At 45.2% G+C, this 24,593-nt stretch overlaps 1 protein-coding gene across 1 annotated transcript in view; it reads right to left on the bottom strand.

Moving 5' to 3' along the window:
* The window catches only part of PAH (phenylalanine hydroxylase), a gene marked incomplete at its 3' end in the record, with an annotated part of 53,954 nt that overhangs the window by 13,825 nt on the left and 15,536 nt on the right, over positions 1–24,593 (bottom strand). The window contains 2 exon segments of the mRNA XM_019651903.1: positions 8,741–8,829; positions 22,256–22,439. Coding sequence (XP_019507448.1) covers positions 8,741–8,829; positions 22,256–22,439 — 273 coding nt within the window.

Raw genomic sequence — 24,593 nt, 5'->3', positions numbered from 1 at the left:
CATCAAACAATAAAGCTTATGCACACCAAAAGAAACAATCAAGAAAATTAAAAGGCAACCTATGAAATGGGAGAAAATATTTGCAAATCATATATCTAACAATGGGTTAATATCCAAAATATATAAGGGACTCATACAACTCAATAGTCAAAAAGCAAATAATCTGATTTAAAAATGGGCAGAGGACCTGAATAGACATTTTGCCAAAAAAGACATACAGATGTACATGCTCAACATCACTAGTCATCAGGGAAATGCAAAACACAACCACAAAGCAAGATCACCCCACACCTGTTAGAATGGCTATTATCAAAAAGATAAGACATAAGTAATTGTTGAGGATGTAAAGAAAAGGGAGTTTTTGTGCAATGTTGGTGGGAATGTAAATTAGTGCAGCCACTATGGCAAACAGTATGGAGGTTCCTCAACAAATTAAAAATAGAACTGCCATATGACCCAGCAATCCCACTTCTGGGTATTTATCCAAAGAAAACAAAATCACTATTTTGAAGAGATATCTGCACTTCCATGCTCATTGCAGCATTATTTACAATAGCCAAGACATGGAAGCTACCTAAAGACTCACTGATGGATGAATGGATAAAGAAAATGTGATACATACACACACACAGACACACACACACACACACACACACACACACACAAGTAATTATGTGAGGTGATGATGTGTTAACAAACCTGATACGGTAATCATCTCACAATATACATGTGTATTAAATCATCATGTTGTACACCTTAAATTTACACAATGTTATATGTCAATTACATATCTGCTATATGTCAATTACATGTCCAATAAAGCTGGTGGTTCAATATCAAAAAAGATATTTTTCAAAAAAAATTATTGTAACATGAATTTTAAAAAGACAAGAGAGAGCCTGGTGTCATCACCACAGAACTTTGCTTTGTTCTCTCCATGCATTTCCCAATAAACTGTGTCATCTACCACTTTAACTTGAAATTTCTCTGTCCCACCATCCTTCCAAACCAAGGCGTTCATGAATCAAAAATAAAGGCTTACATCATGGAGCATAATATTTAAAGGAATCTTTTTAAAGGATACATACTCCCTGGTTTTCAGATGCTATTTTTTGTTTTGTTTGGCTGGTTGGTTTTTTTTTCCCCTAAATCAGGCCCTACTGCTAATTCCAAATGAAATTATATTATATTTAATATACATAATGTCATTTCATCTGAGAACCTGTGTCCTACAGAAAGCACTGCAAGCACTTGTTGAAAGAGGAAAGGGAGAAAAAGGAGAAAGAGAAGCAGGGAGACAAGGAGGCAAGAAAGGAGTTTTTTAGTTTGTTTTCTAGGATATATTTTGAGAAATAGAGAAATCCAAATGTTTTACACTGAGGGAAAAAAATTACTATAGATTTTTCATTCTAACTGAAGTTCCCAATAAATTAAGCGATTATAGGTTTAGAAAAGGGTCAATGACATGATTATTACAAAGTGTAACTATTGTTTTCCTTAGCAAACTGAATGGTGTTGAATCATTAATTACAGGTGGAAAAGCTTAGGAATCTGAAATGTTAAAACGACCGTTGGGTCCACTTCTACTGGGTGAAGATAAATTGCTTTGGGAATGACGCGGTAAGAAAATTGGGCACCGTCATTGAATTTCCAAGCAGCACTAACACACCCTTTGACGAACCTGTCTACTGGGCTAAAGGAAGAACACACCTCCATACTTAGAACTCAAAATATAAATGTCATGTGTGTCCATCATTAAGGCTTACCGTTACAGTCATCCTTACCTACCAGTCTTATTAACAGTCAGTAGTAAATGGCTTTCTCCAGCCCCTAAGTATGAAGGGTAGACTTTTGCACTTGCAGGTGCCCTGGAGAACATCTATTTCTATATTTTGATCTAGATCTACGGAGGGTGACCCTCAAATGTTTCACATTTGCCCAAGGGCCCTTACCTGCAGAACCAGCACCTCCACTCGGGTTTTCTGGTCCTACCTAAGCTGGTGAGTGGAGGTTTGAGGGTTGAGGCAGGAAGCCAAGGAGACAAAGAAGAATTTCCTTAACCAGTGGATTTCCCCTCATCATGCTACCTCCAGAAATGGGATGTCCGTGATCATTTGTCTTCTCCGTCCGACTCTTTATCTTTAACCTATAATGTTCTTGCTCTAGGTAGCTGCAATATTTTTCCCAGTGGAAAAAAGCTTTCTATAAAATTGTATTTCCAGTAGGTATAACTATAACAGAGGAAATATATCAATATATAAATGAAGTGATAGAAGAAATACACCGAAGTGTAATAAACGTTACAAAAATAAGAAACAGTAACTACTGTAATTTTCTACACGACTGATGCTTCTGAAGTTTTCAACTGTGAGTGTGGATTTTTTTATAATTGGAAAACAGTTAAATAATAGTAAAAGATCCATCTCAGGTCATTATGGGAAGTGGCAGCATATTCATACATTTAGATATATCAACACACAGATGTATCACACAGACTTTCTACATGGAAAGGTTTTTAACCATTGTCCTATCCAGCTAAAAGTTGCTAAGAAGTTCATTATCAGCCTTCAAGGGGCCCCCACCAACTAGGCTGCATGGACTTTGGACTTTTGATCTCACCTACCAGTGACAGAGAGCTGTAACCTTGAAGTCCATCTCTCAAGGAGTTGGCCTTGCATCCTTTGGGCTGCCAGGTGACCACAGGGCCTCTGCAACCACATGGCGTACACTCTGAATTAAGCTACAGTTGGTGATGACTAATTGCCCTGTCTCAATTTAGACTAATAGCAACAATTTCAGTAGCACTGCATGTAATTTATTTATAATCACTCTGTCTCAATTAGGCTAATAGCAGCAATTTTGGTCGCACTGCATGTAACTAAGTATATTTTGACAGGAAAATATATTGTTGGTGAAGGAGGGAGGAGAGGAAGGGGGAGGAGAGATGGGGAAAATGTAGCGAGAACCCTAAGGATGCAAAGTTATAATATCACTTGCAATCATTACATGCGATCACTTTTCTTAATCAGAATTTTTGTTATCTGAGTGCGCTGAAGTGTATGATTTTGGTTTTGTGGAGCTATGGGGGAGAGAGCAACTGAGATCTTTACTTCATCATTTCCTGATATCATGGCTGAGGTCAAACCTCAGAAATGCCATCTTTAGACTCGTGAGGAGAAGCACAGGGGTTTTAAAGTCGGACAGGCTCGGTTGGATTACTAAACCATTTGGTCATTAGGAGCGTGGTCTGAGGTTGGTCAGTGAGCCTCTCACAGCCTTAGTTTCTTTATCAGTAAAATGAGACTGTTAATGGTAGCTACCTCACAGTGTTGCGTGGATTAGATTAGGTAATGTAGGCAGGGCACCAAGTAAACTAAGTATAAAGGAGACACTCAAAAAATGACGTACTTATGTAAAATGGTGGAAATCCAAAAGCTGAGAAGTCTGGTTCTGAACATAAAAAGGATATATTCTGAAATGGGTAACCAAGCCCCATCACCCATCCTTAGGCTTTTTAATCAGCATCTGTAGAATTCTTTTCTGGCTATTTATATTTCATCTAGGCCAATAATGAGAGCCTTTTTGCATTCCATCAGTCCCATGCCAACTGGAGGAAGGGTAATACATAGGAGAGGTTCAAAGTAGTACTTTTTAAGTATCTACCATTGCCATCCTATAGACAACGGCCAAAGATTTGCAGCCAACAGACAAAAGTAGGCTGACTCTGCCCTGTCCCCTCACCCATTCTGCGTTGCTGGCCATGGTTGCCATCAACAAAGCCAAGAATCCTGTTCTGGAAAGGATTCGGATACCTGGTTGCCCAAGCCAGTTACCTGGGAGTCATTGTTTTACTTCTCTCCTCCTCTCTTCCTTCACATCCAACCACCAATTTATGTCCATTCTTCCTTCCAAATATTTTGAGTTTGTCCTTTTTACTTTGTTCTCTCACTGCTCTCCCTTAACTCAGGCCCCCATCATTTTCTGCCTGGACTACTATTAACTGCTTTCCAAGTGGCCTTTCTTTGTCTCGTCTCCACAACTCCACAACTCACTTCAGCCTAAGTAGACTGATAAAATACAAGTCTGCTGGGGCCCCTCCTTCCCTTAAGAACTTTCAGGGGCTTCTCATCATGTTTAGGTTAAAGTTCAAAATCCGTAACATAGTCTATAGGCTTTCTGTGATTTGGCTCCGCCTACATTTCTCTGTACTGACCTACAATTGCCTACATATTATGTCTCCAAATTTGTCCAGATTGGTCTTAGTTTAATTATTTAAACACATGCTTTTTACCACACTGAGGCCTTCACATATGCTGTTCCCTCTGATTGGAATACTTTCCCCCACTCTCTCAGACCAATGAGCTACTACTTGGCCTTTCCATCTTGGTTAAAATTATACTTTTAGAGATCTTCATTGATGTTTATTGGTTTTCCTCTATAGTTTGCTCCCTCAGCAATCCAAGTGTTTCTCCCTTCCAACAATCATACTTGTTAATCATTATTAAACTCGGGAATGTGTCCTATCACTGGATTTTCCAAGCATGGCATGCTCAGCACACCCCTGGGTAAGAGTTGTTAGAAAATTATGCAAAACTTAGGCAAAAAAAATTGCTGTGCCTTTTCAAAGTCATATTAGATCACTGTTTAGCAAGCTCACTGGGAACTCTAGGGGCACGTATATTGGTTTGATGTGCAATTTACTACCTAGTAAGGCCCAAGCTCTTTGAAGTTAGATCCTGACTTACAGAATGAGTTGCAACACTTATTTTATGATCAAATTGCAAATGATTCCTGCCCAGTAGACAAGAGATCACTCAGAATTATGTCTTTATTGCGTTACAGGACATTAAGAATTTGTGTAGCCATCTTTGTGGTCTTATTCTATTTCTCAATGACCATATATCCTCGGGCCTCTTATATCTTCCTTCGCACCACCTTTGTCATCTTGCTGTGTCCCTCACCACTCAGTCAATGGATCACTGACAGGTGTTCACTAGCTATACCTGTATGACAGCTGTTTCTAACTTTGTGAAAACTGTACTTTGACAGAGCAACTTAGTAGGAGTGCAACAAATCTTTGATGACTCAACTGGCTGCCTGGCCCTTAGGATAAATTCCATCAGGGCCGTCAGGTGGAGAAGGCTGGGTGGCCGTAAGAGCAAAGGAGAGAAGTACTAGAACTAGAGTTCTGCTCTTGGGCAAGAGCAAGGTTCTTGTTGGCAAGTAGGAAAAGGCAATACCTACACCTGGAAAGATGGAAAAGCAGTAAGAAAGACTTGGATAAAAAGGGAGAAATAAACACAGAAGAGTAGTTGTGTTGGCGGACATTTTGTCCATCAGGAAGCCCCCTCTAGTGCAGGTCTTCACCTAGACACAGGTGTGGATGCTCAGGAAACTGAACCAGGGAGCTCTGGGGTTAGGGTCTGTAGGGTAGGGGCTGCTGGTGCTCCCCAAGCTCTGTCCCCTCCTCCATCTTTCAGAGAACACTGTTGACCTACTTTTCTCTGTCTCCTTTGTAGTCAGTACTGGCCCTGAGACTGGCTGAGCTGTAGTCAATAGAATTAGAGTCGGGGGGTGTGAGTCGCCTTCAACCCTGGCCCGTAAAACCTCCCGAGAGCAAGTCTCACTCTCTTTCACTCTCTTTTCCCTGCACTGGCAGAATGCAGAGGGCTTCAAGGACTTGGAGGAGGGCGCAGCCATTAGGTGGAAGACCATATGATCTCCGCAACACTGCGTGGAACAATTTCCCTACTGACTACACTGCAAATAAACTTTCTTCGGGTTAAGCCATTGAGATTTAGGGGTTATATGATAAGCAGTTAGTCTATGCTGGTTGCTAGAGGGCTTAATTCAGATCTCCCTCTTTCCAGGAGCGCCCCCCCCCTTAACCATTCCAGTCCACAGTGACCTTGGAACTGATAGCATATATTATCTGATGCCTTAAACCTGGTGTTTCATCACGTACCTTTTTTGTTTTGTCACTGAACCAAATATTACCCAAATTGTGTTCCATGGAACACTACCATTCGAGATAATGTTGCTGCTAGGGGTTAAAAGGGGGTTCCATGGGTAAATAAGTTTGAGAAACATTAGGTTAAATGGGTTTCATTCTTGGAGGACTTTCCAAAGCCTCTAATGAAATAATGGGACTTGTAAATGCTGACAATGGGGTCCCTAGAATACAGGATTTCTCCCACTGATCATGAGATTTTGTTTCACAGACTCTAGTTTGGGAAATGTGCGTATAACTCTTTCACTCGTGTATATGTATCTTAGGCTTCTTCTGACATTATAAGTCATAACGTAGTGAATGTATTTAGATCTGACACTCTGTACTCCAAGTATAAATCACAGTACACACTGCTCTAGAGCATCAGCATGAAAATCACTGGGCCGAGGGAACAGGTAGGTGGAAGGCTTTAAGGATGTATGAGTGGGCCTTAAAGGAGGAATAGAGGTTTTCCAGCAGGAAGAGAGCAGCTGGGAGGATAAGCCAAAGCATCCCAGGCCCAGGAAACAACATGGACAGGAGCACAGAAGCTGGGAAAAGTCAGAGAAAGGAGTCACTTTCAGGAATGGAAATCAAACAGAGCCCCCTGGATTCTGCCTATCATCAGGCTTAAGGTCGTAACCCAGTCCCCTCTGCCCTGCCAGTGGGAAGAGCAGGCACCCCTCCCCCACTCTGCCCCACCCCTGGAGGGCAGGGATCACGTCCTATTAATCGTTTCAACTCCTTGTCCTGCACATGGCCTGGGACACAGTTCACACACTCATGAGGCCATGCAACCCTCTCTGAGATTTCTCACCTGACAATGAGAAATTATAACCCTCCCAGGGGTTAAAACATTTAAAATTTTTTAAATGCAGGTAAAGCATTTAGCATAGTGCCTGGCATACCGTCCACACTCAGGAAACGTTAGCTCTGAATATCATTTGCTTAATAAATGTTTGTGGGAGGAAGAAGAGTCGCAAGGATGGAGGGAAGGCAAGACGCGAGCAACAGAGGGAAGAAGGCGGGATGGACAGGCAGGAGTACAGCTATCCTATTTCATTTTCTCACTTCATGAGCCCCGAAAGGCCGATGCCCTGCACCCTCTGTTTCGGGAACAACCCTCCCCTGGTCTCATTTCTCAGAGCAGCTGTTTTGGAGACCCTGCAGTGAGATATTAGGTTAAACGTCAGAGCCTGCTGGCAAGAGCAGGGGATCAGGGGAAGACGAGAGCTTCCTGAAAGCCAGGGGACTGAGTGGAACAGAGGGTTCTTTGAGCGAGAACACCCGAGCCTCTCCCCCTTCACTGAGGCCAGGGCCTGTGGGGCCTGCAGGGCTGTGGGGAAGCACTCTGGAGGGTTTACTCTGTCCTTGGCCTGTCAGTTCCCAGATCTGATGAGAAGCCACAAGAGGGAACAGAGAGAGCCTGGCCTTCTCATCGGGGGGACTGTGTACCTGATAAATTGCATTTTTATGACAAAATTCACGACACTGAGAGGCCAGGAAGCCAAAGATATGGGCTGGGTCTGTAAGGAGAAATGAATTCCAGAGTTTTAAGGTCAGCCCCATCTGCCTCTGAGGAGACACGAGGATAAAGGGAGGAAACGGCCATGTCTGTGGACTGGTCTCGGTTCCCACTTCCCCAGACAAGCGGGCGGTGCTGCCAACGGCAGGGGCGCGGGTCAGGGCAGGAGGCCTGAGGCTGGTAAGAGGCAGAAGGACCCTGATGGGCCGATCCCATGGACTGGGTCAAAGGCAGCCAGGCAGCTTTTCCAGAGAAACAATATCTTTGGAGATGCTTTGCTCTCTGGGCCCACAGCCAAGAGGCCCCAGACACAGGCCTGTCAAAGGGGATAGTTCACAACTTACTCAGCTGTAAGGACCCCCATAGATGTGGGGAGAAAACAGGCTCCTGATGAAATGCAGGCGCTCCCACTGAGTTATGCTAAACCACTGCGAATGAAAACAGCTTTCAAGTCATTTAAAAAGATTAAGGGAGAATAAAGGACAGTCAGTCAGCTTGATGGTGGCACTTCTCCCCTAGGAAGGCTGTCACACTGGCATTGAACCCAGCCTGAGCCACTTCTCCCCAGGACCCCCCTCCCCCAGAGGAAAGGGGGATAAAATCTCCCCAGCCTAGTCCTCTACCCAGAAACCATTAAAGGACCCAGTCCCCTGCCCACAGAACACAGGGCAACCTGAGCTCTCTGTCTGGCACATCATCAGGCCTTTAAAAACCTGACCCTCACACCTAACACACCAACCAGCCATTCTAGAATATTCTCGCTCATTCGGGACTCTGAGCTTCTGCACATACTGCTTCCTCAGCCTGTCAGGCTTCCCATTTTCTTATTTGCCTGGCATCTTCCACTCAGTCTGTAAGATCCAGTTCCAATGTCACTATCCCCACGCCCCACTGGACCTGGCGGAGGTGTTAGTACAGTTTACTGTTTCCCAAGCACTTGAATTAAACCTCTGGAATTGTACAAAGTTGGAAATAAAGATGACTTACACATATATGTGTGTGTACACACATACTTACATATGTGTATTATATATAAACAAATAGTTCAGATTTGCTCCAACAATAAAAATGACCAAGATGGTAATGATGGGTAAGTAGGCATTCAATAAACGATTGTTGTGTAAGCAAATAACTGAAGACCCATTGCTCCCAGGGAGGTGGGGGATGGGGTAGGACGGAGGCAAGGAAGAAAGGGGAGCATCTCATCCGTGGGGCCACGGACTCACGGGGTGGTCGGCGTCCAGTTCCGCTCCATAGCTGAGAATCTGGTTGGCAAATTTGTCGAGCTCTTGAATGGTTCTGGGGAACCAGGGCACTGCAACACAGAAAGGCAAAGTCCTGAGCAGCAGGTTGGCAGGACAGGGCCAAAGGTTACACCAAGGTCAGAGATGTGGGGTCAGCCCCAGTCGGTCAAGTCAACGGTGGTGGCAAGTGAGGTTCCAGATAACCCCCAAATTACTATGACTCTAAAGTGAAATCCCTTTTTCCTTGGAAACTAATTTTATGATTTTTTTTTTAATTTCAGCTTTATTGAGGTATAATTGACAGATAAAACTATAAGATATTTAAAGGGTACATGATTGTGATTTGATATACATAAACACTGTGAAAGCATTCCCCCATCTAGTTAAGGAACACATCTATCACCTCACACATATTTATCTTTTGGGGGGGGGGGTAAAAACATTTAAGTTCTGCTCTCAGCAAATTTCAACTATATGATAGAGTGCTATCAAGTATAGTCACCAGGTTTTACATTAGCTCCTCAGCCCTTATTCACCTTATGCTTGGAAGTCTGTACCCTTTTACCAGCCTCTCCCGATTGCCCCCACCCTCAGCCCCTGGCAACCACTTATCTACTCTCTGTTTCTATGAGTTTAACTTTTTTTCTAGGTTTCATATATAAGGATACCGTGCAGCATTTGTCTTTCTCTGTCTGGCCTATTTCACTTAGCACCTTGGAATCTAATTTTAAAACACATTCCCAAACCTATTCAATTTCCTGGAGATTGTCTCTGAATTATCTCAGAATTCAGCTCCCTCCCACCTATCATGCTAGAGTAGTTTTTGAAGTTTTTCTTTAGCAGCAGAATATTACATGGAACCCCAGAATATAAATCAAATAAAGCCAGAGCTGTTCCATGCTAAAGCAAGGAATAGCCCCTGAGACCCCATCTTCCCAGCACGTGTCTCCCTCCCACAGGCCCCCAGGCATCCTGGCAGAATCTTCTGATGGCAAAGCCAATTGGAAAGCTACTGGTGAAGCGGAATGAATGCAGTCGGGTAGCCTGGGATTTGATGATGCCCGGAAGAACCGAAGAACCTGTGGGCTGGCGTTTGGAGCAGCACAGTGGAGGAGAAGATGGGGCCTGAGCTGTGCAGCCTACAGTGACTGGGTCCTGCAGAGGGAGGGACCCCGGGCGGGGGCGGGGGTGGGGGAGGAGGGAGTGGCCTACAGGAAAAAAGACACACTGGGGGTGGACATGTCCCAGGAATGATCAGAGACTAGGACACTCATAGAGACTGTAAGTTCCATGAGAGCAGGAACCATGTGTGCACTGCAGTTCCAGGTGCATGGAGGAAAGGAAGGGAAGAAGAAGGGATGGAGAGAGGTAGAAAAGAAGAAAGGAAAGGAAGGGGGGAGGAAGGGAGGATGGGCAGAGCGGGGAAGGAAGTCTGATTATATTACCATGTAAGGCATTAACCACAGTAACCATCATCCATGGAGTGTCAACTCTGGTCTAGTTGCTGTTTCTGAAGTAACTCCAGAATTAGGGAGGTACTGTGACTCCTACTGTCCAGGTGAAAGACTGAGGGTCTGAAAACCTGAATAATGATTTTAAGATCACACAGGAAGTAAGAAAGTGGTGGCTCCAGAAAGAAATCAGAGAGCAAAAGTAGACATGTTGGGGGGCAGTGAAGTGAGTCCAAGGCACCTCCCCCCCGCCCCACCTCGCCCCATTCCCCTGAAAAGAGGTTTAGGTGAGAAGATGCTGAATTTACAGTCAGTCAGGTCTGGCTTAGAATCCAGGCTCCTTCTCTGTGCCTCAGCCCTAATTCTATAAAAATGGGAATAATAGTAACCACAATTCGAAGAATAAGGAACATTTGTTGAGACCTTACCATGTTCTAGGCACTGTGATAAGCCTTTTTTGTGGAATGCCTCTTTTAATATGAGGAGTAAACGAGAATGTAGGCAAAGGGCGCCACCCCGCGTCTGGCCCATAAAAGACAGTTTTCCATCTCAACGCTTGTTAGGTCTGATGGTGTCCCTGCTTGGGTAGGGCAAGAAAGAACATGCATGCCATCTAGTGGCCAAACTCGGGAAATGTCATCCATGATCTATACGTAGGAACGTCAGGCAAGAATCCATCAGCCACATTCCACCAAGACAAAACGCTTATCTTGAGAGCATTAATACAGGTTCACATAAAGCCTTGTTTCCACAGGTCTGAAGTGCTAAACTCTCTACTGCCTATGTCAGTAATAAAAACCAACATTGAATACTGTTCTAAATATTTTAACAATGAGGTGGGTAATATTAGTCTCTCCGTAGTACAAATGAGGAAACTGAGGTACCGAGAGGTTAAATGGCAAACCCAGATACACTGCTAGGAAACAGCAGCGTCAGGATTCAAACTCAGGCCCGGCTGACTCCCGGCTGGCTTCAGGTCTTGACTGTGAGTCCATCCTACCACTCACGGGAAGGTGGCAGTGCACGCAGGTTAGAAGGGCTGGCCCAGAGCCTAACTGCCTGATTGTCTTTGCAGTTTCCCAGCTGGAAGTTTCCACGCCCCCAAAGCCCGGCCCACACCTTCAGATAGGCTCCCAAGATAATGCAATTAGAACAGGCATTGTCGGAGGGGTTCGGTTAATGCTTAGATGGCCCTTGCTGTGTGCCGGGCACCGTCCTATAAACACTTTCATGTACTACCTCACCCAATCCTCATCACAGCCCCATGACATGCGAGGTGTTAGTACCCTCAGTTAACAGATGAGGAAACAGAGGACCCAGGAGGGTAAGTCTCTTCACAGACCTCCTTGGCCCCAACTGCTAGGCTTTGGAGTCTGGGATAACTCAGCCTGCTCTGCTCTCGTAGCAAGGAACCTGGCTTCCCACCTGGTCACCTGAACTTCTCGCCAAGCCTTCCTTTCTTCATGAGGCCAGTGCTTTGCCTTGCACAATGGACTTCCGTCGTCGGCGCTGGAAATGGGGTCTGTTCCCCGCCCAAGTTTGGAAGGACTTGAGAAAGCACATCTCATGGTAGTCAGAGCCAGGGCTATGGCTCTCCTCTGAGACCATGCCTGTTTCCCATCACTATTTCCAAAGCATCTCTTCCCCAACTCATTCATCATCTCTCTTTTGCCTGGGAATCATCCCTAGTTCCGGCAGCAACAGCTTCCCCCAGACACAGGACAAGCCAGCCGTTTCTTGCAGCACCACCTTCTGTCTCGGTGGACCCTTAGACTTGCCAAAGGAGATCCCACAAATATGTACTGAGCAGCTACTACTACAGCACTGGACATTGAGGGGTGAGTACAATGGAGTCGTCACCCCTGTCGCCCTTATGTTCTAGTGGGGGGCAACAAGAAATAAGTAAGAAATCAATTTCAATATATACTATAACAATGCCAGGAAGCTCCTGAAGAAGAAGAAAGCAGTGTGAGGCGATGGAGGGGGATGGGGATACTATTTTATATGACATCCTATGGCTCCAGACCCCTGACTGAGGGTTTGGTGACTTGACACTGCCTTGCCATAACTCAAGGGGATCTGGATACCCAGGGTCCCTCATTAGTCCAGAGCTGGTTCCCTGTGCATCTCAGGGACAGTCAGTCTGTCAATGGTTAAGGGCCTGAGCAACACAGCCAGACAGCCTGAGCTGGAATGCTGTCTCTGCACTTACTGCCTGTGGCACCCAGAACAAATTATTAAGCCTCTCTGTGCCTCAGTCTTCCTAGCTGTCAAATGGGGATAATAATAGCACTATAAAGTACTAATTTATAGGAATAATATGAGGTTAAATGAGTTAATAGATATCATTTGCTGAGAACAGTACTGGCACATAGTAAATACAGTTGACTCTTGAATTGCACATGGGTTTGAGCTGCACAGGTTCACTTATATGCAGTTTTTTTCCAATAAATACTGTGATTGTATTTTCTCTTCCTTACGAGTTTCTTAATAACATGTCTAGCTTACTTTATTGTAAGAATACAGTATATGAGACATATGATATGCAAAATATGTGTTAACCGACTGTTTATGTTATTGGCAAAGCTTCCAGTCAACAGTGGGCTATTAGTAGTTAAGTTTTGAGGAGTCAAAAGTTATATGCAGATTTTTGACTGCTTGGGGGGGGGTCTGTGTCCCTAACCCCCACATTGTTCAAGGGTCAACTGTGCTGTTATTGTTCAGCCGCAAGCTCCAGGGATTTTTTTTTTACTCTGCCCTTAGCTCAGCATAGCACAGAGAACAGAGCAGAAAGTCTTCCAGGGAGACTAGGAAGTCTGCCACTTATTTTTTGGGTAATTGAGCAAGTAGTGTATTTCTCAGAGCCTTCGTTTTTTTAATTCACAAAATGGACACAAACTATCTGTATTGTTGTTGCCTTATTGCATGAATTAAATACTATAGCCAGTGTGGCACATCTTAGCACAGTGACTGGCTCACAGTAAGTTAACCATGTGTTAACCATGAGGGTGACAAAAATTTTAATGATGATATAAAAGAAGAGAGGGATGAGGAGGAGGAGGAGAAGAGAGAGGAAAGACTGAAGCCAGGGAGGTGGTGGTCAGTCCAGCTGTGACATTAACAGGCTTCCTAATCTTGGGCCTCAGTTTCCCCTCCATAAAAAGTGGGTTGCTGGATTCACTTGTAGCTTCAATTCCTTTGGGGTTTTATATTCCGAGACCTGTGGAATGCCTGTGAAAGGCTGAGGCTGACCAGAAGACACATGAAAATACACTTCCAGTTCAATTGGGGTGCCAGCCTCGCTTGTTCAGCTCCCAAAATGCATTGCCCTACCATTTCCCTTTCTCCTCTCATCAAAGAAACAAGGTTCTACTCCACAGATAGAAGCCTTTGGGGCCCCCCCTTGGTTCAGAGCTCTGTGTGCTGGCTGTTCCCCAGTTGAACGCCAGAGGGCAGCAGAATCAGAATATTTTTCAGCTCTGGGTGACTTTTTTTATTTTTCTCCACCCCTCCTCCAAAGGGAAAAACCCTAGTTGGGCCACATGGCTTCATTCAGACCTCTTGGTGCGGGAGGGGGCGGGGGACAAAAATTGGAGAACTTGAGACGTGTGCAAAGACTCAAAGGATTCAAGTCTTGGCAAAGAGGAGACAAAGGTCGAAGCAGCTGACAAAGCAGCAGGCTGTTGTCACAGAGGCTGTGAGGGACCCCCAGGCTGTGCTGGGAGGGGAGCTCACCCAAGTTGAGGGGCCCCCAGTGGCTTCTGGACCCCCATTATCACAGCAGGCTGGAGAAGTGGCGAAGTTGGTAGCTAATCACAGAGGCTCTGGAGTCAGGCTGCCTGGGTCCACGTCTTGCCTCTGCTGCTTCATAACTTTGGGACTTTGGGCAAATGACTTAACCTCTTTGTTCCTCAGTCCCATCCATAAAATGGCTGTAATAATAGCATGTGAGGATTCAATCAATTGACGCATGAATAGTGCATAGAACAATGCTTGGCACATAGCGAGTGCATTATAAGTATTTGGTGGTATTATTATCATTATTATCAAGCAATAAGGCGTGACAGGTCTAGTACACACTTTCTCCAGGCAGCAGCCCAGCCCTTTGAATTTATGCCTCATTCCTTCCTCAGGCCCAAGCTGACGTGAAGGCATTGTCTCCCTGGGTGCAGCCCATGTGTCACCTGGGTAGAAGGAGGAGCGGAGCCAGGACTGATGATTAAGAGTTCACCAGCTGTCACCTTGGAGAGCAGGGAAGAGGCCTGAGGAAATGAGACCAGGAAAGGCACGTTCTGGTTGTTGGGGATCAAGGTCCTGACGTGCCTCACTTCCTGGGGAACAGGCGACCTGAGCAGGACTGTGAAGCAAGCAGTGTGGGGACACCAGGGCTCAAGGCAGAGAGGCTGCCGAGGACCCCAGACGAAATCAGGACCAGCCCTTTACATGTGTGCCTGTGCTTTATACTGCACAGAGAGTGTGCACATCCTGGATTGGAAGCCAGCAGGTCTACGTTCAAGTTTTCTCTCTCCCACCCACAAACTGTGACTTCAAGCAAGTCACTTGATGCCTGAGCCTCTGGCTTCTCATCTGTGAAATGGGTGAGGCAGCCAATCCCTCACTAATCTCCTGGGTAGGGCTGAGAAGCAACTGACCCACAGGTCAATCTGTGGTCATTACACTTGAACCAGAGAGAGAGAAATACTTGTCTAGTTAGGTAAGTAAGGTCCCACAGGCCACTGGTGGCAACGCTGTGTCCCTGTCCTCTACAACTGGGCTCGTCCAATTTTCTCAGCCATAAAATTATAGCTACCTATCTTTTTGTCCTTTAAAGTTACATATTTGAGAGCTTAGAAGCTTACAATGCACCAAATACTGTGCTAAGCACTTTACTCCATTGCTTGTTTTATTTTATTTTTATTTTAGAAGAGCAAAGATTTTTTGTTTTGTTTTGTTTTTTTATCTTTTTTCTTTCTTTCTTTTTTTTTTCTTTAAAGAGCAAAGATTTTATTGAAGCAAAAGTATAGCTCTCTTATAAGAGGGCGTACCCGAAATTGGGATGCCCCTCCATTGCCTGTTTTAATTCTCAAAGCAGTCCTGGGCAATACCACTATTACTTCTGCTTTCCTGAGGAGCAAACTGAGGCTCAAAAAGATGGAGGGACTTGCTCAAGATCACTGAGTCGGAATTAGAGCTTTGCAGCTCATGTACTTAACCACTATGCTGGGCTGGCTTAGAATAGGTAGGGGGGGTGTAGGGGTCCTTGATTTTAGGTTCCTGTGCTCCCACCTGGAGAAGGAAAGGAGGTGATGAACTAAAACAGGAATCTAAAGGGATGTGAAGATAACCCCTAGGACAGCCCTGGGTCCTCCCACCTTTCATCCCAAACCTCCCTAGATTTGGGGGCATATCTTTTTAACACCTAAGTTCTTGGCTCCTCAAAGACACCTTCACGGTTCCTTTCTCTTCTTCAGTGAAGGTCGCATGCTTCTCCCCGACCCGGCCTCATTCACAACGCTGGGAAGAGAGACTGACCCCCGTGACCCAGGCCTCTGTTTTGAAAAGTTAAATCAGATTAGTTCATTAATGACCTTTGCAAATACCTCAGTGGTGGGCTGGCCTCTGTGAGCCCGGCCATGGCCTCACGGGCTGCTGGGCTTGGTGGTTTAATGAATGACTTGGGCAGGCTGGTGCAACAGAGGCCGTCTGTGAAGCCAGAGGCACCCGGGGCGGGGGGCAGATCATTAATAAATATTGATTTGGCTCTAAGGGAAGCAGCCCGCGGGAGAACTGGCCCTGGACACCCACGTCGTGGTCTCATTAAGTCGGGGTCAACTGCTCAGCCCGGGCGCCAAGGGGCGGCTGGCTCTGGAGGGCTCCTGAGCCAAAGGCCTCACAGGCCTGGCTGGAGCCTGCTTCCTGGCCAGCGAGTCAGAGCAGGGCTCTTAAATTTATAGCAGCTCAAGGTGCAGACTGAGTCCCATCTAACCCCCTCCATCCACCAGACGTCCACCAGCCCCAGGGTTTAGCTGACAAGGCACCCAGGCTTGCCCCAGACTTCTGCTTCCAGCCTGTCTCAGGGAGAGCAATAAATCCTCCATTTCTCAGGCCCAAAATAGAAAGATGTTTTCACCCCCTCTTCCCTGGCTCCTGGATGTCTCTCCTCCCAGGCAATGGCCCCAGCCCCCAAGAGAAGCAGTCACTGTGCTAATCACAACAGCTCCCCCTAAGACAGAAGCAATGGCTTGTCAACATCCTGCAGGATGAAGAATTTTGATGGTTATAGTTTCCTCTTTTAAGGGGCTTCTACTTTCTTTCTAGAGAAGGAACGCCCTTCCTTCAGGAAAGTCTTGGCAAGAACAAGTGAGCCAAACGCTGGCTAATGCTGCCAAGCTCTCTCTCCTCCTCCCGAAACGGGCAGAGGCCAGGCCTGGTGGCTTCAGGACATACTGCTATCATTGGCATGATGGGCAAAGCATTTGATCTCTCGGTCGACAGGTTAAAATGAGAATGAGGACCAGATGAATATAAGGGATCTAGCCATGAAGTAAAGAGTGAAAATGTGTTAAAATGAATAAATGGATGGAATAAGTAACTGGATATGAGCGAAATCATGAATAAATTAAAAAATGACTTGTAAGGTCATTTATTCTAATCACCAGTCTAAACTGGAACTGTCTCCCTAATATCCTTTTTAAGATGTCACATATCTCATCAACATATCTTTTGGCAGATTGCCCACTATGTCCCCAAATGCCGAATTCTATTTTCTGAGCGCTCACATCATACTGAGATCTTACAGCTGGAGTTACGGTCAACCCACACTGGATCAAAAGAAGACCTCTAAAGCCTCTTCCATAGAATGTCCGTCTCCCTCCAGGATCCCTTCCTTGGCCCTGCTGGCTTCAGAGGGCGGGGGCCAGGCCTGAGGATTAAGAGAAGGACTTCACCAGCTGTCATCTTGGAGAGCAGGGACAAGGCTTAAGGCAATGCGACCCAGGAGAGGTTAAGTTCTGGGTGTTGGGGGATATAGGGGATCTGCTGAAGCAAAAGCCCTATCCCCAGCTGCCAGGACTTACGGCAACATCAACACATCCAGCCAGCATCCAGGTAGACTGCAAAAGGCCATCGATCCCATGTGTTTTTACAAACAGATACTTGGTCTTCTGCAGACACAGCGCCACCAGCACCTCCAGCCCTGAGAGGCACACGTGGGGCCAAGTGCAATGCATTGGGAGAAGGTTTGGAACTGGGAGGAGGACAAAGAGAAGAAGGAAACACAGAACAGAGGAGCAGAGAAAGGGAGAGAAGAAAGGCGGGTACAGGTAGTGGGAAATGGGAAACCCCCCGACCACCTGAACCTACCATCTAGCCTTAAGCAGCTTCTCTGTAAAGGTTCCCATCTCTCTGGGAATCAAGATATCTTTAAAAAGTCTTCTTTCTTAAAAAATATTCACATATACACATGTGTATCATCTTGCCCACAATCCTAGGAGCTTTTTAGACTCCTCCAAGGAATGATATCCCTCCTCCCCCAGCGATTGATCTGAAACTCCAGCCCTATCAAGGCACTACTCAGGGCGGCAATAATGAAGCAAAAAAGAGAAAACTCAAGAGGGCTGGGAGGGCGGCGGGGTGTATAAGAGGGGAGGAATAAATAGAACAATGTTATTTTGTCTTCTCACAATAATTTTTCCCTTAAAGCATTGCTTTAGGACTTTATCCAAATAAAAAAGATAAAATCCTAGTTGCTTCCAGGCTAGATAGAAAGGTAGATAGATGAGATAGATAGATAGATAAATAGATAGATAGATGATAGATAGATAGATAGATAGATAGATAGATAGATAGATAGATAGATAGATAGATAGATAGATAATAAATGGCCCTTCTGCTCCCCACAGAGCAATGTGGACTATCTTTGCTTCCACACCAGGGTGCTTATAATCACCACAACTTGAACAAAATCCACTTAATGTCCATTTGCTCTTAGAAAATCACTCCCAACAGTTAATTTTCTCAAAAGGTGATGATCCTCTATACCTCTGTCTAGCCAAGATATGTTGTCCGTCTGCCTCTCCTGGCTGCAATCTGTCTCCATGTAGGAATTTTCCATCCCCCTCTAAATGCAATGCCATGCAGAAGACTCAAAGGAAAAGGTAAGAGGATTAGGAGATGGATCGATGGAAGATATTAATGCTCTTTCATGTTGGGTTGAAGAAGGATTTGAGGTCATCAGGAGAGAGGGTAGCGGGAGAATAGACCTCAAGTATTCAAAAGACTTTCTGGATTAAAATCCTATTAAACTCACATCAGCTTCTCCAGGAGGCATTTTGGAAGGTTGGGGTTTCTTTAACATGTCACCATAATTAACCTTCCCTTAAGCTGTTTTGGGTGGGGAACTTTAGCAATTAAGAAACTGAAAAGTTTCATTTTCTATCACCCACACGGCCCTTTGAATGGTTTAAAAACTAGAGTGGAAAGTGGTTTAGCCTAATTGATTTGAGGGGTTCAGATCTCCCACTTCAACCTGCTGTCAGACTCGCCCCTGAGATCTGAGCCCTTCACTAGAAAGGGCATTTTGTTGAGTGAAAAGAATCAAAGGTTCAGATCTCCAATGATGCTTTTCTTCCTCTAATCATTCTCCCACTGAGTGCTACGAAAAGAATAACTCTGCAGAGGGATGGATGGATGTTTCCCCCAAAAAGATCTCTGTCTGGGCCCAGATTCCAGTTCACAAAAACTACCCCCAAACCCACAGGGCCCGTCTCCCCCTGCAGGTGCGAGGCCGTGCCGTTTCAGCCTCGCTTGCCCCCATAGCAGCTGTTCTATTACGTGGCAATGAAAGTCAGGACACCGTGTCAGGTAGGGGCAGCCTGGGTGGGACGGAGTAACCAACCCTCCTAAGAATTCCGGGTCACAAAACCTGTGTTGTTTTAAAGTGGTAGTTTCAGCAGTTTTTTCTTCACTAGGTAGACTGTCAACCCGACTTCAAATATCAATGTCCTGCTCTTTTGAGCCCTGCCAGGGACTTGAACCTGTGATCCATCTAGCCTCTCATAAGCCCAAAACTGATGACAAGATACCTCTGTGTGGAAACGTGGGCTTTTTCACTTTCACACTTGCTGGGTCCTTGGAGACAAACAGTGGGAAAGAGGCCAAATTCCATCAGCCTTGTCCCATTACAGCACCTGTCCCTCTACTGTATTCACCTCGGTGTCCCGTCGCCCTGTCGCCCTCATCAGCCTGTGAGCTCCTTAAGAAAAGGCAGTGCTGACCCCTTCTCTCTCCCGCTCCCAGCACAGAGCCTGACACAAAGCATCGCTGGACACACACTTCCCCACAACTGCACAGAATTCACTCTGTGCCTCAAGGCAAGTCACGGCCTTTGTTCTTTCCAATGAAAGATTCAGGAGTCTGTTGGGCTGCATGACCTCTGAGGCCATTTTCCAGATCTCAGAATCTCTGCAAAAGTAGTTGTGTACAGGCTGGCTTTTCGTGACTCCTGCTCCCAATGCGCCACTGGTGTTATTTCATGAACCCTATGAGATAGAGACTCCTGTGACTCCCATCTGATACAGCGGGAGATCGGGAAAGTCAGCAATTTGCCGTTACACCAAGTGTGGTGTGCCCTGGTCTCAGAGCCTGGGCTCCTAACTATTCTTCCACGGCCCATTAAGAACCTCCTTTCTGAGTCTCCAGTTCAGGCCGCCAGCCCTTCAGCTGATCTACATACATCCTCCCTTGCCCCCAAGGGGCCGCATGCCTGCCTGTCAATTGCTTTGATTTCTTACCCCAGGGCCCCAGCTGGCCAGGCCTCCACCTGCTCCACGCAGAGGCAGAGCTTGGCCCGGGGTCCAGCAGGCCCTTTGTCCTGAGAGCCTGCAGCTCCTGTTGGGAGCAGGTGGCCGGAAAAGCCAAAGACGACGATCATCAGGGAAGCAGCTTGGAAGGTGGAAGGGGGAGGAAGGCTGATAGGGTTGCTCTCAGGAGGAATTCCAAGTTCCCACCCCCAGCGACCTGAGCCCATGGGCATGGCTGTCAACCCTCGGCTAGGGCAGGACCCTGGGACTTCCTTGTCTGGGTGACAGCCACAGGAGGACGAGGGCAGGGGAAGAAGAGAGATCTCCTAGGAAAGCCTGGGGCTAGCTTTTAGAAACTGTTTCAATGGCCTGTGCTAAGAGGTGAGTCTTGTCTCATTTTAAAGCGTCTTGGCCTATTAAAATGCTAGTTTCAGCAACAGAGCCTGAAATCCTCTTGACGTAAAGTCTTCAGTGTTTTTACCAAAAAAAAATAAAAATAAAAACCTTTTGATTTTACAATAGAAAAAAATGGTTTATTTAGGAAAAAACAATAGCTCACCTCAGTCAGCAATTGCACTCCTAAGTACTGATCCAAATGAGCTAGAAACTCGGCCCACATAAAATCCTGCACATGAATGTTTATAATAGCTTGATTTGTAATGGCCAAAATTTGGAAGCAACCAAAATGTCCCTTGGTAGATGAACCGGTAAAGGAGATGGGACACATCCATACAATGGGATATCATTCAGTCACACAAAGACATGGAAAAGCCTTAAATGCGGGTTCTAAGTGGAAGACACCAGTCTTCAAAGGCTACATACTCTATAATTCCAACTGCATGACATTCTGGAAAAGACAAGTGAAGACAGTAAAAAAAAAAATCAGTGGTTGCCAGAGGGCCTGAATAAGGGAACAGGGGTGAACAAGTGGAGCATGGGGCATTTTAGGGGTAGTGAAACCATTCTGCATGAGACAGTTATGGTGGAGACATGACATCACCCACTATCATCAATCACCACGTCAGTATCTGCATTTGTCAAAACCAATAGAACCAAACAATACAAAGCATGACCTCTAATGTCAACTATGGATTTCAGTTAATAATAATATATAACTATGGCTCATCAGTTATAAACATGGACCACACGAATGCAAGATGTGAATAACAAGGGGTACGGTGGGGGGAGGAGAAAGAGGGCATATGGGAACGCTGTACTTCCTGCGCAAGTTTTCTGGAAACTTAAAACTGCTTTAAAAAAATTAAAAGTCTATTAAAACTAGCTCATCTGAATAGGATTTGTATCCTAAAAAGCAGTCACCTTGTTCCGCTCTCTATTTTTTTTAGGATAATCATAATCGTAACGACAACCGCATTCGATGATTTATCCAGACAGGCATGTTCTTAGCACTGTTTATGTATGATCTCATTTAACCCTCACAGAAGCCCTTAGAGCAGTTAAAGGGACGTATCAGGGGTCTCAAAGTCAAGAAGTGGAAGAGGCAGGACTTGACCTGAAGTCTGCCCAACCCCAAGTCCATACTTGTAATGCCTACACTTCATTGCTCTGCTTTACTGCCTTATTGCTCAGGACAGCATTTCAGCAAGTTGATAAGAAGGCAGATCCAGTCTGGACAACTCCCCAATTTAACCATTTACTCCCAAAGGTTTGCTCGGCACCTGTGTTCTGTGTTCACTGGGCTAACCTCCAAGGATATAAATATAAGTAAGAGACTCCCTTGCCTGTAAGAAGCTCCTAAGCTAGTGGAAGAGAAGATAAAGAGATGGACAATGACAGTGAGAGCCTTAGGAACATGGAGCCAGGCAGTCCCCAGCCCCAGAACTGGCATATTATGAGAAGGACATGGGGACAGCCGTCTGGTTGGAATGGAGATAACTACGGAATTTGTCTTGAAGTTGTATTTACATAGAAAGCACCCTGGACCCCCTCACCATCCCACCTCTGCAGATAGGAGATTGAAAGCAAGATAATCCAGAAATAGAAGATGTATAAAAATTGCAGCCACAGAACAAAAACGACTAATAAAAGAAACAGCTATCCTGAGGAAGGGGAAAGAACTAACATTTACTGAACGTCTAAAATATGTTAGGCACTTGTCCAGGTCCCTAAGCTACATCCTCTCCCCTGATTTCCCAGGGTGTCTCCTAGGGTACGTATTTATTTTGCCATTATTTTATGACCAGATGGTTAAGTCGCTGGTGTTGCAAAATACCACTGTTTCTCACCTGTGTCTTTCTCCTTGTCTCTGGAGAGCTCATGCACGGTGGCACCGATGTCGTGTCTCAAGATCTTGATGATGTTGGCCAGAGCAGGCATGCTGCGTTTATCCAGGTGAGTAAAAAATTCATACTCATCTTTCTTTAAACGCGAAGGTCTGGATTCGATGTGGGTCAGGTTTATATCATTTTCCTAGAAAAGAGAATTGGGAGTGTGAAGGGGACAGACACCGGGAGTAACACAGACCAAACACACAACACAGTGAAATGCAGGCAGGGGAGGAACAAGATTGTTTTTATGATTCGAGTAGAAGGAAGTCCTGAAAGTTACACAAACTGTTTACTTTTTTTTTTTTAACAAATGGCATAAGGTGGGGGGAAGAGATCCAATGCTGCAGAATTTTATCACATGGAAATCTGCTGAAGGCCTAGAGTTGCAATAATGGGATATTGATTTGGTTCTAATGTCTAGGACAGTGGTTGCCAAAAATATGTACATATTTTTGTACATATCCCAAATTAAATCCCATGGAATCTCGATAATAATATCTCAATAAATCAACAATGTAAATGCAACATCATTCTGCTTGAAGAGGCTCCACCAGAGTCAGGCTTATTAGGTTTAAATCCAAGCTCTTAATTATATCGGCTATGAAACCTTAAACAATTTGCTTTCATGTTTCTAACCCTCAGTGTCCCCATCTGTCATTTGGTGGTATTAATGGTACCTGCTTCATTAATTGGCTGGGAACATTGGATAAGATGTGCACACCGCCAGGGACATGGTAAAGGCTCAGTAAAAAATAATCTAATGTAATTACCACTCTTGTTTGTATATAAGTGCTTTTCATTCAAATATGCAACAAATGCATCTGTAGCACCTACCAGGTACCGATGACACTTCTAGGTGGTTGGGATACATCAGTGAACAAAACAAAGATGCTTCCTTTTATAAAGCAGACATTCAAGTTGTGGGGAGACAACAAACATAAAAGATAACTGATTTATTATTTTCTAATGATAAGGGCTAAGGAAAGAATACAAGGCAGAGCAGAGCACAGGAGACAGACAGGCAGTGCTAGGGGAGTAGGGCAGACTGCAGCATTTAATAGGGGGGACACATGAGGCCTCATGGAGAAGGGGAGATTAGCATATGGGCTGCTTTTATTAAATGCCGTAAAAAATGATAATTACTTATAGCTACTCAACTTCAATGTCTTTGGCTGGTGATAGTTTAGCTACTATGGGTTTTGTCATTTAAAAAAAGAGTCATTTTCTTAAATTGGTCTTCAAATTTAAACGTGTGGCAAGTTATCTGCTACTTATTCAGAAAGTCTGTGATTTCATTGATAGGAATGTTCATTGTGAAGAAAACTAAGGAGTACCCTCTATAGTTTATTAAAATAAACAACATGGGTTTCCCCAAAGATTGAAATGAACAAAATGTAAACCTGAAAAACGTTGAACTTGAATAACTCCACCATTTCAAGAAACGAAATTCATGAAACTTGTAGTTCAAGAAGTACACATATGTTTTTCCCCTGATGGTTAATGGCATGTGGTTGAAGACAAACAACATGGATAATTACGACAATGATACCTTTTCACTTTGAATGTCACTGTACAGCTTAGAATTGTTTTCTGTGACCTTCCCAACAATCCTTTGAGAAGGTTAAAGCAGATGTAAAAAATGAAATCAGAGCCGGCCGAGTGGCGCGTTGGTTATGAGCTGGCTTGGGACACCAGAGGACCCCGGTTCGGATCCCACATATGAGGGCCAGTGACACTGCCCTCCACGGCTAAGATGCTGAACAACAGCTCAACCTGGAGCTGGGCTGCCGTGAGTCGCCGGTGACAGCGTGGGCTGCAGCCCCTGTGGCAGTGGGTTGCCATGGGCTACCGTGTGTAGCCAGCAGCCAGCATGAGCGGCCAGCAGCCACAGTGAGCGGCCGTCCAGAAGCCGGCGACTGATCTGCCTCGCCCGGGAAGAGCACAATGATGGTGCAAACTTGGGCCAGTGAAGCAACGTCCTCCACAACTAGACTGAAGAACAAAAGGACAGCAACTTGTCTGTTCCCCTTCCCCCAATTCCCCAACAAAAATCTTTAAAAAAAAAAATGATCAGAGATGCAGATGTTTTGCCAAAAGTGGCGGGAGAGAGAGGCCCATTTTTTTCTAACCTCAGAGTCATCCATCTTCTAGCCACACTGCCTCTCCTGCCAGGGGAACAGTGAGCATTCCCCAAACATCACCTTTCGTCATTGTGATGACTATGATGCCAAGCACACAACACATGCAAACCTCTGGGTATAGTAGCCCCCCACAGGGACCCTTCCTGCTCTTTCTT

This window comes from Hipposideros armiger, unplaced genomic scaffold (genome assembly GCF_001890085.2).
Source record: "Hipposideros armiger isolate ML-2016 unplaced genomic scaffold, ASM189008v1 scaffold_168, whole genome shotgun sequence".
Taxonomy (NCBI): domain Eukaryota; kingdom Metazoa; phylum Chordata; class Mammalia; order Chiroptera; family Hipposideridae; genus Hipposideros; species Hipposideros armiger.
Note: the sequence above shows the minus strand (reverse complement) of the source record. Positions and strands in the feature narration are given on the sequence as shown.